Source organism: Podarcis tiliguerta (assembly GCF_965153285.1).
Source record: "Podarcis tiliguerta genome assembly, chromosome: 5".
NCBI classification, from domain to species: Eukaryota; Metazoa; Chordata; class Lepidosauria; order Squamata; family Lacertidae; genus Podarcis; species Podarcis tiliguerta.
In genome coordinates, this window is record NC_139538.1 from 66,837,872 (window position 1) to 66,851,472 (window position 13,601).

The following is a 13,601-nucleotide window of genomic DNA, read 5'->3' on the forward strand; positions in this document are numbered from 1 at the left end:
AATTTAAATCACTTTGGAGGAGTGTAGGAAAGGACGAGGGAGGGAGGATCAACAGGAGCAAGGCTGATCCCCCCCAGGCCAAGAGGAAAAGTCCACTTATGCTGCTTTTTGTTTGTAGTTATGTGGGCAGAACAAAATGCTGTGCTAAATAGAGCTGGACGCTATATTGATAAATTATCTGAAACCAGTATGACATTCCGATCACGATACCGGTTTCAGATCATTTTAGCTGGCTATAAATTGCACAAGTTCAAATTGCCTGCAGATGCCTGCCTGCACCTGTGAGGAAGCCCCATGCCCCTCCAGCTTGCATGAGCCAGAAGGGTGTGGGAGCTTGCTCAGATGAGGGGCAGAAGGTTTCCCACCCCGAAGCCCCAATGTCCCTCCAACTTGTGTGTATTAGGGCTTTGTAGAGTTGGGTGATGAAGCTTGACTTCTTCTTCCTCTCCTAACAGGGGGAAGAAGCAGCAGCCAAGATACATTCCTGTCAGAAGTTGTGATATAGCAGCATATCATTGTATTTAGCTGCTGATATATTTGATTTGAAAACCAAATATCGCCCAGCCCTAGTTTCAAAGGAAAAGTTTACACTAGCTGAGGAAGGATTGTGAAATGCTTTAGGTGATGGATAAGGCCTACTTATTTATTTACTCCATTTGTATCCTACCTTTCCTTTAAGGAGGTAGAGGCAGTATAATCGTCAATTGCCCTTCACCAATTTTAGGCTAGCAACTACCTTGTGGAGTAGGCTGAGAGTGAGTGGCTGGTCCAGGGTCACCTAGTGAGCCTCATAGCTAAGAGGAATTTGAACCTTGATCTTCTTCCTGCCCCCCCCCCTAGTCTGGCACTCTTAGCTACTATACCGCACTAGCACTGTTGTGTACATGGGTATAATGCACACTGCATTTTATAGCTTGAGCTATATTGGAGATTTGATAGGCTCCCCAAAACCATGTGTTTCATTCTATGAGCCCAGCAGGGTTCAGGCTTGTTTTTCTGCCTTATTTATGCTACATGACAAACCCCTTCAAAACTGAGGAGTTTTGAGTACAGTTTGAGACATGGAAGTCAGCTGCTCAAAGAAAAAGGTCAGTGCTATATGGCAGTAAAAGCCCATTGCTCTTTAGATCCTGGGCAAAATATACCAGTTAATTTATTGTTTCCTGATGCTAGATCAGAAATTGACTGGTATGCATATGGGCTGCTTTAAATAACACGTCAATAACCCAAAACGCATGTCCTAGACATTGCTAGCTGGTACAGAGGATACTTGCAAAATGTGGAGCTTGAAAGCCATCCCAAGAGGAGTGGTCACAAGTCTCTGGCAAAGTGATTATCTGTGAATACAGGATCATCAACAACATTATGCAGAGGTGTGCTTGCCCCATCTGTTTTGTGTCATCTTGGGTCTCAGATTCATTAGGCTTCAGGACAGTAACAAACTGTTTTTGTTCATTACTCCAGAGGCACTTTGGAAAGGAGGATTGGAGCATAAAGAACACCAACACCTTCACTGTTTCTGTCTGTTGTTGGCATGTCCTTATCAACTTAAATGGGAAGGTGAAACCTGACTAACACTCAGGACTATGTGGCAATATATGCAAGAACCCTGGGATTAATCTGCTCTGACTACCTTATAAATGTAGGGAGGAGAAACCAACTTGGCTGCCCTAATTTAATTATGATTCATGGGTGTTTAAGGTGCGTACAAATGTTCTGTGTCACAATAGGCAATCGCGGAGCCCTCTTTCTAGGGCTGAATTGCCTTCATCCGGTGCATCCATTAGCTTGAATTACAGTTCATTATAAAGTCAAATGCCTTGCATCTACCCAAGTGTGGTTTGTGCCTAAGGGAGCATTGGAAAGAAAGACATGTTTTCAGATAGGTCAAGTGTGCATGTTTTATAATTTTTAATAGCTTAAAACGCTGGCAAGCTGTAAATGGACTTGGCGTTTCCTCTTGACGTATCTATACTTGTTTTCGCCTTGAAACCTCGAGTGATGCAGCATAATTTGCCATGTGTCTCCATGTGAGCGTTGGTTACACATAATGAGGTTTCCCTGCTGTTCACTTGGCAAAAGACTGATTCAGAATTGTTTAGCCCAATTGAGCTAGAATTTCTGCAGAAATTGCTTGGAAATTAAGCTTTTCCCCCCCTTCCTCCTTCACAGAATATGTTTTGTCATACACCCTGCCCACTCCTGAGCATTCACAAATACATCAGTGCATGATACAGAGCCTGTAAAATGCAAGGAGCGCCCAATGGAGTTTCTTCTTCGTCTGCAATTGTACATAAAGGGGCCTAAGGGGTGGAAGATTTAAAGCAGGAATACTCTTATTTCTCTGAAGGTCAAAAACAAACAGATCACAGTGCAGCAAGTAAAGCACAGTTATGAATGCCTCTTGGGTTTTATTGCTTTTTATGTAGGGAATAAAAATCATAGGAAGCTGTTTTTATCCCAGAATGGCTGCTCACCCTTCTCAGGTGTTGCTGACCTTGGCCCTTTCCACCGTCCCCACCAGCAGAAGCCTACATGTTTGCGAGCCATTTGGGGAGCAGAAATATGGGGTGGAATTCCCCACCAGAAAGTCAACATTAAATGGGCCAATCAGAGACTCCACTGGAGGGGCAGTACCTTGCTGCCTGACTGGGCATTGGCTGCGGGCCACATCCAGGCAGGCGGCAATGCATCTAGTCTAATTTTCCCATGCGGAGTGGCAGCTTGCTTGCAGAAGTCTTTCTCATCATTTGCTGCACAGACCTTTTTGCAGCTAGAAGATAACAGGGCTTGAACCTGAGACCTTTGGTACACAAAGGGTGTGATCTGCCACCAAATGGCTTGGCATTTTCTGAGCCATGACAAAGTGCAGAGGAGAGCCAGTGTGGTGTAGTGGTTAAGAGCGGTAGTCTCGTAATCTGGGGAACCGGGTTCGTGTCTCCGCTCCTCCACATTCAGCTGCTGGGTGACCTTGGGCCAGTCACACTTCTTTGAAGTCTCTCAGCCCCACTCACTTCACAGAGTGTTTGTTGTGGGGGAGGAAGGGAAAGGAGAATGTTAGCCGCTTTGAGACTCCTTAAAGGGAGTGAAAGGCGGGATATCAAATCCAAACTGCGTAAAGTTGGTTTTTTATCAGGACTGCATCTTGCCTTGTGTTTGAAATACGCAGACACGTGCCCAGAATTTACTGCGCCTAAAAATGTTTGAGAAAGTGCAGCACATGTTGAAGAAGAAGCTGCAACCTCCAGAGTTTTGTGTCCCTCCATCTCTTTCCTGTACAAAGTAGAAAAGGTGTGCCATAGAGGTTGCATCTTGTTTTGCCTTTAAACAAGGCTGTGATGTAATGGTGGTACATTTGTGGGTGTAAAAGAGGGGCACAGACCCCCAGGGTCACACACACTGGTTATGCAACTGCCTTGGTTTTGAAACTGACCAAAGGGTTGGGTGGCTGTGGTGGTAAAGCATAACGTTCAGTTTTTTTAATGTGTCTGTGTTTTAATTGCTTTTTCTGAGAAAGGTAAAAGTGCTATTAAACATTTTAAAAGGAAGTTGCAATTCAGTATGCTCACTCTGTGTGTTTTGTTGCAATTTGAGTGAGGCTCCATCTATATGTAGATGAGACCAGACTCTATATCGTCAGTTGGCAATGGTTGTATAATTTTGTCGTTGGTACATGTCTGGTCTCGGAATGTATATGATTCCAGTGAATGTGAATCTAGACCAGATGTAAACAAACAAGCAGGAATGGCTAACCTTTGGCCCGCCAGATATTGGTGGACTACAACTCCCATCATCCCCATTCAGCAAGGCCAGTGGTCATGGGAGTTGTAGTCCTATGAACATTTGGAGGACCACAGATTTCTCAACCCTGCAATAAAAGTTAGAAACCCTGCGATACTGAGTGGCTTACCTGGAGGACGCAGCAGGAGAGGAATTGCAAATGAATTAGCTCATTGACCCTGAAAACGGGACACAGATAAAACCACCAATGTGCCTGTGAGACTGGTTATTTTTCTTCAGCGGCTGTGCTTTTAAGCATGAGTATTGATGCTCTTGGCAGCTCTGGAGTTTCCATTATGCTAATCAGCAAGTTGCCAACCAAGGGAGCCCTTCTTCAGGTTATTAAGCTCATGGAAGAAATTGGCCTGCTTTCCTCCACTGAAGATGAAGAAACCAAAGGGGGCTAGGTCATGGCTGGCACTGCAGGGTTTTGCTTTTCGTCGTGATGAAATCTGCTGAGAAACAGCATTTCTGCTGCTGGCCTCACGTCCTCCTTAGCACAGGTGTGGGTCGAAGGAAACTAATGAGAGCAATCATAGATAGGAGAGCAAAAGGAGAAGGTGGGTAGAAAAGGGCAAAGGGACAGAATTGGCATTTCTGAAGAGATTGTCCTAGAGATTATGTGACAGTGGATCTTTTCCATTGTTATAAGAAACTAGTTTTAGTTTCTTCAGTTTCTGTAATCAACTTGGGGCTGAGCTTTCCAACTGAGCTGCCCCATATACAGCCAGTCCATGGCGTGGCACTTCCTCCTCCTTCTCCTCCCTCTCCGTGGCCTCCTAGTAGAAATCAACAGGGATGAGGACGGGAACAAAAATAAACATAGTTGGCTCTGCCTTTCATTAGTTCTGGCTGTGCCTACTGCAGGTCTCCCTGCTTTTTCTGCCTTACCAGTCCCAATCTGCATCAGCCATCACTGCCCAGGATTTTAAATATGCCTGGCTCAGTCTCCCCTCTCCATTCCTTCCCCTGGGCAACAAGGGTGAAGAGATGTGACAGCAGGGTTGGGGCCGACAGCTGCAGGCTCCTCACTTGTTATTAATCATATGAGAGAATAATGCCTGAATAGGGCTATATAGATAACAGCAGTGTGGATAACAAGTAGCTGCCGGAGCAGCTGAAGATGCAAGTTTCATCCTAGATATGCTATCTTGCTTTTTGGATGCCTGTTTTTAATCAATGACATGTGAAATCTTTAATGAATCTCAATATTTGTCATAAAATGCATTCCATTTATTGTGGGCAAATTTGTTTGTCAACATGTCTTTGGGCATCTTGGCTCTCCAGTTATCACTAATGCTTCACATAGCAAACATTATGAAACCTGTTTGTTGCGTGCTGTCATTTCCTTGGGGATCACTTCTGTTTTCCCTGCGTGGGGTCCAGTAAGAACTGAGTGGGCTTCACTTCTCACTTCTCATTTTCTTTAGCATCCCATGGATGTTTTGGGGCAGAATTCTCTCCACTAGAATTTCAAAAAGGAAGCCAGGCAATTCAACTACAGATGGGTTTGTGTGTGTGTGCACAATAAATACTAGAGTACGACGAAGTTCAACTCAAGCCTGTTGAAATGAATGTAATTTCAATAGGTCTACTCTGAGTAGAAGTAACATTGGACAAAACCCTTGGAGAGGAGTATCTTCACTGATCATTAATTAGGCTTTTTCATTTTCTCCGTCTCCTTGACCCAAAGTTTCATCTAGCTTGTCTTGATTATGGTATATTGCTTAATCTATGGTCACTAAATATTTAAAAAGTTGTTAGGGGCAGGCTCTGGGCTGTGAATGTGTTAACACAGGGTGCAGCCCACCAAGATTTCCTCTTCTGCAGCCCCCATTCTGACAAATGGGAGCTGTTCAGGGACCATTCCCACCCATTCAGTTAGGCTACCTGACAGGGCAAAGACTCCTGGCGAGCTTTGTGCTTCTGGGAGCAAGCCGTCAATGCTCTGCTGAACATGTTGGCGGCCGGGGAGTGGATTGCCTGCATATTTCTGAGATTTCGAAGCTCTATGCATTGCCTTTGCTGGACCCTCCTAGCGCTCTCCTGATTTCTCCACTGCCGTGTCCAATGGATTGTAACGAAATGCCCATCAGCAGGACAGGCAGGCTGCATCTGCTGTGATTGACTTCAGCACTGCAGTTAGATGAGAAATTACATGCTGGTTTCAGCACATTTTCCAACTACCAATTGTATTGGGTATGAAGAAGACTCGTCCCTTCAGGGCAAAGTCGGGGTTGGGGGACAGAAAATCCTGACTGCTGTCATTAGCAGTAAGACAACTAGAGACATCAATAGGGTCGGGTGGCGTTCTTCCCATCGCCTCTGCCTTATTGCCATCTGATTTTCCTTTTGTTCTCATTAATCTTTCAGACACTATGCAGCAGGTAGCCAAGACTGTGGCGAAAGTGGAGCTGTCAGACCACGTGTGCGATGTGGTGTTTGCCCTCTTCGACTGTGACGGTGAGTGCTTTTATATTTTAAACACAGCCCTTCCCCTTCTCTTTCTATCACATTGGGGGCTAGCGGTTAGTCCTCTTGGTCTAGAACTGAGGAGACCCAAGCTCAGCCATAAAGCTGACAGGCAGGTGGCTTAAGGGCAGTTGCCGTCTTTCGGCCTCTTCTGAAAGGTGTCACAAGGAGGTCGGGAAGAGAAAATAGGTGTGGCAGCTGCCTTGAGCTCCTTGGGGGAGAAAGATGGGATAGAATTACAATAAATAGTAATATTTTGGTAGCTTTTGTTTTCAAACGTAAAAACATAGGGTGGCAGTCATGGATGCTTTGGTTGAAATTCCTGGATTGCAGGATGTTGGCCTCTTGGAGTCCCTTCCAACTCTATGATTTGTGCATAGTTGACCCATAAAAATGAACAGGCAAGACTAACTTTTATTCTTTAGTCACTTAATATTTATTTATTTATCATATTTATATCCCACCTTACCTCCAAGGAGCCCAAGGCGGCATCCACACTCCCCCCCCCCCCATTTTGTCCTCACAGCATCCCTGTGAGGCAGGTTAGGCTGAGTTGCTGTGACTGGTCCAAGTTCACCCAGTAAACTTCGTGGCTGAGAGGTGCCCCAGGTCCTACCAGGTATTTCTCTCCTACAGTGTGTGCGTTCTTAAGCAATGGATGCTCACTCACAAAAGAGCCGTAGAGGGACTCTGTCCCACCAACCTCTGCCCCACCAACCTTATTCTACCCTCAGCTAATCCCCACCTGCCTGCTTACTTACTTACTTACAATTAGTCCAGAGGGTGACACTGGCTGTCAGGTTTCTCAGTCTCACTGTTGCTCTTTGTCAAGGGTGCTTTCCTTCCAAGGAATTCACACAGCAGGGAAATAACTCTCCATTGTCCAAAGTAACACAGTCGTTTCTACAGCTCTGGAGACTTACATTCACCAGTCTGACACCCTTGTAGGGAGGCAAGTGGCAGGGAGGAGAATGGGAGCAAAACTAGAAGAAGCTGGCTACTGTTGGTCCCTCTGCCTTCTCCATCAGTTCCTGTGTGCACTAGCCATTACTAAAAAGGAGGCTTATGGGACCTTCCAGGGAGCCATCCAGGAGGTTCTAGGCAATTTCCTATAGCTTATTAGAAGTCGGGACATATTTTTGCATAGGTCCATCAGTGTCCATTAGGCATAATAGTTGACAATGTCAAAAGGTAGTATACTATGGACCGGGACAAATGAGGTGGCTGCAGCCATCCTGCTAGAGAGTTTGCCCAGGGATCACTCGTCTAACCATGTGGGTTTAGGCGATGTACCTTTAACCTGATCCAGCAATGACAGTTTTTACATTTTTCTTTGGCTTCTGAATCCAGAGCTATTTCTTACTTCTGCCACGTTTGTAAGCCAGAGAAGGTATGCTGAGGGCAAGGGGATGGAAGATCCTTTTGAGAGGATCATCTTTTGAAAGAGAGATGTAGCCTTAGCTTCCCTGTGACAGAAGCTGAAATCTTCAAGAAAGGTCTGGGATTCCCAGGCCAAATAGAATAAACGGATTATGTTGAAACTACCTTGAGAGGAGGACTGAGTGAGCAGTTAAGGTTTTAAGAGATGCTGCAGAAGGTGATTTGAAAGTTGATCCTAAAGGGCTGAGCTTCTTTGAATGGTCTCTGAATTGCTCCTTTCCATCATGCCTTCCTTGACTTATGTGCAGAGTGAGCAAGGGGACCGTTTGCTGCTAAGAAATAATTTGGAAGAGACAGAAACTCTCTTAGGTGAGACTCCAGGTGATAAGCAAAAGGCACCAGGATTAGAGCTGGCACAAATTGTCTCTTCTTTCCTTGTCAAGAGATCTGGGGGAAGCAAACATGCCTGCAAAAGTGATAGGAAATTGGAGTGGGATTTCAAAGGCAGTGGAGCAGTCAAAGGCAATGCATAATGTGTCTTGTCTTGTTGGTGACTTTCCCTTCTCAGAATGAGAAATATTGACTCTTCCCCATTACAATCTTCAGCAAGTAAACCTTAAATTCCCAGCCCTGGAGATGATTGAAATTAACACATGGTGCCTGTTGTATCCCTCCTGCTAAAGCTTCTGCACTTTCCCATCCTCCATTTTAATAAACTGTCACCATTGTTGTGTTGGCACTTTTCATTTGAAAGCTCCCCTGCAGACTCCTGTTTTCACCTTGTTTGTTCCTGCATGTCCAAGAGGCAGCGCTCCATAGCATGCATTTACATAGGTGCTGTAGGAAGAAGAAAATTACGATTTCATAAAGAGCCCACGGTTTCATTGTGTGTGTGTTGCCTTTAATCCCAACTCCCAGTAATTGAGTTTTAAAGGTTTTATCTCAGTTCTGAAAAGGACTGCTTGCACTGAACTAAAGAATTATTTTTGTTTAGAAAGTTCAGCTTGATGGAGTTCTATAGAGGCAGGGATTTTCAGAAAGGAATGGCAAAAGGGATGCCTGTTTTGTATGTTAAGAATTATCATTCCCTCCCAAAATACCCTTGTATATTAGCCTTGCCCTTTTCTGAAGCAGGCAGCGTTCCCATTGTGGTTGAGGACTAGGGAAATGCTGCCTAGATCTAAGCAGGCAATCAACTTACAGACAAGGCATTAACAATCTATGGAACTCTGTCCAAGACAAGAATTCTAGCCTTGTTCAAACAGGTCAAGGGTAATGTAATATACATGCAAGATGATGCTTCCTCGTATTACTGTGCCTGGTTTAATCACCTCCAGTACCTTTCCTTGGCTTAGCATCCTTTTCTGTATTTCTGCTTGTAATGTTTGGAAGGCTAAAGAACTCAAAGATCATCTTCTCTCACTCTTCTTTCATCTTTCTCTCCTCTTCACCAAGCTTTGGAAATAACTCCCCTTAACTTAATTTTAGACTGCCTTCCCAGTCACATTTTGGTCTTAAGGTGAAAGAACATTATTTCCAGCCATTCCAGTGTTCAAATAAAAGCCTAGAAAGAACTTAAAGGTAAAGGGACCCCTGACCATTAGGTCCAGTCACGGATGACTCTGGGGTTGCGGCACTCATCTCGCTTTATTGGCCGAGGGAGCCGGTGTATAGCTTCCAGGTCATCTGGCCAGCATGACTAAGCCGCTTCTGGAGAACCAGAGCAGCACACAGAAACGCCGTTTACCTTCCCGCCGGAGCGGTACCTATTTATCTACTTTGTGCTTTCAAACTGCTAGGTTGGCAGGAGCAGGGACTGAGCAATGGAAGCTCACCCTGTTGCGGGGATTCAAACCGCCAACCTCCTGATCTGCAAGCCCTGGGCTCTGTGGTTTAGACCACAGCGCCACCCGCTTACACAAAAGGAATCTCAGATATAAAAACTTGCCTGACACTGGCTGTGTAGAAACCCACCTAGGCCATAATACCATAAAAACGGTTTTTCTGCTGCACCTGAAATAAGATAAACTTTTTCCTTTGTACTGTGAGTACACACATCTTGGGGAAGCTGTCAGAGCATGGCCCAATGGTCTCGATAGCAGGTCTGCCAAACCAAGGTGTGTGAGATTTGGTTTACTGATTCATTCTGCTGAAATTATCATTGCTACTTTATTATTATTATTTATAAAATTTGTATACCACCCTTCATCCGAAGATCACAGGGCAGCTCTCAACATAAAAATACAAAATGGGAATACACAGTACATAATAAAAACAATAACAAACCTTCCACAAACACATTTAAAAGGACATAGGCATCAGACTGGCAATGGAAAGCTGCTTACCTTTCCCTGAGAATATACATTGATCTGCACTACTAACAGAGTTTATATCTGGCTAAGATAGCAGAGCAGCACTAAGTTACAGGCTCAGTGAATCAGCTCTGTCCGTAAAAACAAATAACTGGACTTGTCCAAAAAGGGTGCAGAAACCGTTAACTTCTGGTGGGCAGCAAATGCTACAATAGATGTGCCCATATGTGGCTCAGCATGCTGTCTTTTGAAAAGCCATAAACTGAATCATACTCATAGAAGAGTAGAAGTTATTTTCAAACTTGTTATTGGGCACACAGAGGGAGGAGCACAGAGCTAGCACAAACTCATTCCCATTTCCCCCCACTTCATGTGACAACTCATTTTCATAATACGTGAAAAAGGCTTACGTTGTGAGTGTTTGGGGGTAATCCCTTGCTCTGTGGAGAGTTAAGATGGAGACATAGGTGAGTTAAGTTACTGGCAAGTTCAGCCTAGTCAGAAATGGCATCTTCACTTCTGAATGGAGTTAGAAAATGAGGAAGAGGGGAGTAAATTGGGCATGGCTTCTGATGCAGTAATTACCTGCTTAATTACCTGTGGTGGGGACAGTGAGCTATATAAGCTTTCAAAAACTTCGCTCCACCTTAACTGCTGTGTGGAATAACATCTTTTCCATGTCTACAGGGAATTGCCTTGATTAAAGTGCCTGTGAAATCTGAGTTCTTTGTAGTTTTTAAAGGGTTGGAGTCTCCTTGAATCACCCTGTGACACCTGTATCTCATACGTCTACATGGTCTCTGGGCTACGGCTTGAGATAAGAGAATTGGCGTTTTCTTCTGTCGTTCTTCTAAATAGACATTCCCTCCTTTTTCTCTCTCTTTCGCCTATGGTTTACAAGAACGACACATTTGCACAACAGCCGAAAAGTGTCGTCTTCATAAGAGAATAAAGACATAAACTAATAGGAAAATCCATCTTTTTAGCCCAGAAGGTCAAGGCAACAAGGTGAAGACAGGACAGGCAGCTTCCCTGGGTCAAAATGAAATTTCTGCTAGTGTTCAAAGCTTTCAGTGTACACTTAACTTCCATTGTAATCCAGGAAGGCTTGAACGGGCTACACCCACCCTGTGGCTCGTTCAAACATCACAAATAAGATGTGCAATTAAATTCATGTTAAAGTGTAATAAATGGCTGGTGCTAATGAGTGTCAGCGGGCTCCTTCAGACAACCTCTTTATTGAGCATTCATCCTGATTTCCTTAAACAAAGCACACACAGAGAATATCGTGTCCATTCTCTGTCAAGCACTTGTTCTGCCTTTCTTATGTTTTCCTATCCTCATCTCGTACAATGCTTAGGGAAGCTGCTTATACCCTGGGCCTAAAACCTGAAAACATACACAATTTATATGCATCAGCAGAAATCCGAAATGCCTTGGAGGATCATGCTTAACCTTTCAAAACAATCACATTGAGACTTTTAGCATTGAAAATAGGAAAGCTAAGTTAATTACAGGATATACAAGTAAAAGAGTTCCTAGTTCAACTAAGTTGGAGGTGCAAAGCAACCGTGCTTGGTCATTGATCTCAGCAGAGAGACACAAGGTGTCTCCTTTCTCATGGTGGGATGAAGAAGAAGGAGAGGAGCAGGAAATGAGGTCAGCAAACCTATGAGGCATCAACGTCAGAAGGAAGTTCAGCACAGGTTAGGTCAAAGAGAGTCTAGGAAGCTTGGAGGTTCCCCTCTCTCTGTCTACCTTTTCTCCATGCAAACCCCATCAGCCATAAAGCAAGCTGAGTTGCATCACAGTTGAATCCAACAAGAGTATTCATTCTGATTCAGTTGCAGGGAGACCATATGACCATTTGTCCTCATTTGTTTGCGCTGTGTTTATGCTTCTCCTGCTAATCATGCATTTGTCTCTCGCTTTCCTAACTGCAAAATAAATAAATAAATAAATGTTCTTGTTGTTCTTAAAGTGAATTTATTGCACTAAGGTGAGAGGGCGCTTTAATCCACTTCAGTTCTGCAAATCTAAATTTTCCAGTATGTGTGCTTGAATCCCTCTCACAGTCTGGAGCCAACCAATGTAGGTGAGCCGTAAAGTAATTCTACTCCCAGAGCTCTTTGGCTGATGCCTTCTGAGGTTTTTGAAGCATTTTTAAAAATTGTCTTAACTGATTTCCCCCACCCCACCCCTCTTCTAACAGGGAACGGAGAGCTAAGCAACAAGGAGTTTGTTGCCATTATGAAGCAGAGACTTATGAGGGGCTTGGAGAAGCCCAAAGACATGGGCTTTACACGTCTCATGAGGGCCATGTGGAAATGTGCTCAGGAGACGGCGTGGGATTTCGCCATGCCCAAGCAGTAGCCACGGGCCAGGAGAAATGACCCAGATGCAACACAGATGTGAGGATCACGAATGCTGCTGTGCTGCCTCGGCCGGATAAGTGGCGTCGTCCCATTCGGTGTTCTGTGGACAAAGGTCTCCTCCCATGGAATGACAGCATTCCTTCCGTTGCTGCACTGAAAAACAAACTCTGGCAAAGACTGTTAACAACAGCAACTTTTCCTTTAAAAATACCTAAGCAGAAATGCGAGCGCACTCTGCCTTCAGCATTTATCTCGACCGCTTTGCCCCCTCCCCACCCTTTCCCGCCATGCATCCGCACAGTTTCCATATTTTCCTTTTCATTTTAATCTCTCAGGACGGAAGCTAAGCAGACCACCGGAAAAATTAGCTTTGGACATTGCAGCTTCTTTCTCTCTCTCCCGAACCAACTCCTGCATTCCAGCAAAACAGCTTAGCAAGGATGCTTCAAAGCAGCAGCAACAATACTGCTTGCATCAGCAGCGGCTAGAATTTTAAGTACTGCTGGGGCAAGAAATGCCCATCAGATTGACTCAACACTTCATCTTGTCCTGATCCTGAAGCTGTTTTGAAATGGTGGGGCTTTTTATTAAAGAGAACGTGCAGGAAGGGGACTATAACCTGACATATGTGATAAATGTCAAAGCTGGTACTATTTTTTTCAGTGCCCATGAGTTCCAAGGCAAAATATGCCCAGGGAAGGGTGGAGCGGGGGAGGGATTGCTACGGTAGGCCTGTTTCTGCATCTGTATTTGCCTTTTATCAGCATCCTCTGCAGGAGAAGAGTATGGAAGCTCAAGAGCAGGACAGCCCTTGTTTCATTTTCTTTTAAACGCTCAAAGGCTTGGCTAAGCATTTATGGCTTTTCTGCACAATCCTTTCGTCCCGACTTGTACATGCACTCCGATGTATATGCCCCACTTTATAATCTCCCCCCCCCCTTTTAAATGAGAGTGTTTGCTCATCGTGAATTGTGTCCCCCCCCCCCAATATAGTTTTAAAGCTGCTTTTTTACAGAGTTCTCGAGCGCTTGTAAAATATTACTTTAATTATAATGGTTCCCAACAAACAGCCAGGCTTTCCTATGTCATCTTTCTCTTTCCGGGAAGCTTTGTGAATTTAACCAGGTTTGACTTTCCATCAGCAGCCAGTCTATAAAATACAGTTGCCTTGCTGCCAGATGCAAAAAGAGAGGAGGGCTATTTAAGGCAGCTGGCGGCTTTCTGGGCTCATCAGCCAACAGCCCTATTTTCATGAGCAAGATGGAAGATGATGAGCCTTCCT

The 13,601-nt window shown here is 44.5% G+C and overlaps 1 protein-coding gene across 1 annotated transcript in view; it reads left to right on the plus strand.

Annotated features, from left to right (window-relative positions):
- MICU1 (mitochondrial calcium uptake 1) overlaps window positions 1-13,388 on the plus strand; it is a 130,234-nt gene extending 116,846 nt beyond the window's left edge. Inside the window, exons 11-12 of the mRNA XM_083441417.1 lie at window positions 6,154-6,243; window positions 12,157-13,388. Of these exons, the coding sequence (XP_083297543.1) occupies window positions 6,154-6,243; window positions 12,157-12,317 (251 nt within the window). The 3' untranslated portion in view covers window positions 12,318-13,388. The remainder of the gene's footprint in view (window positions 1-6,153; window positions 6,244-12,156) is intronic.
- The last annotated feature ends 213 nt before the right edge of the window (window positions 13,389-13,601 follow it).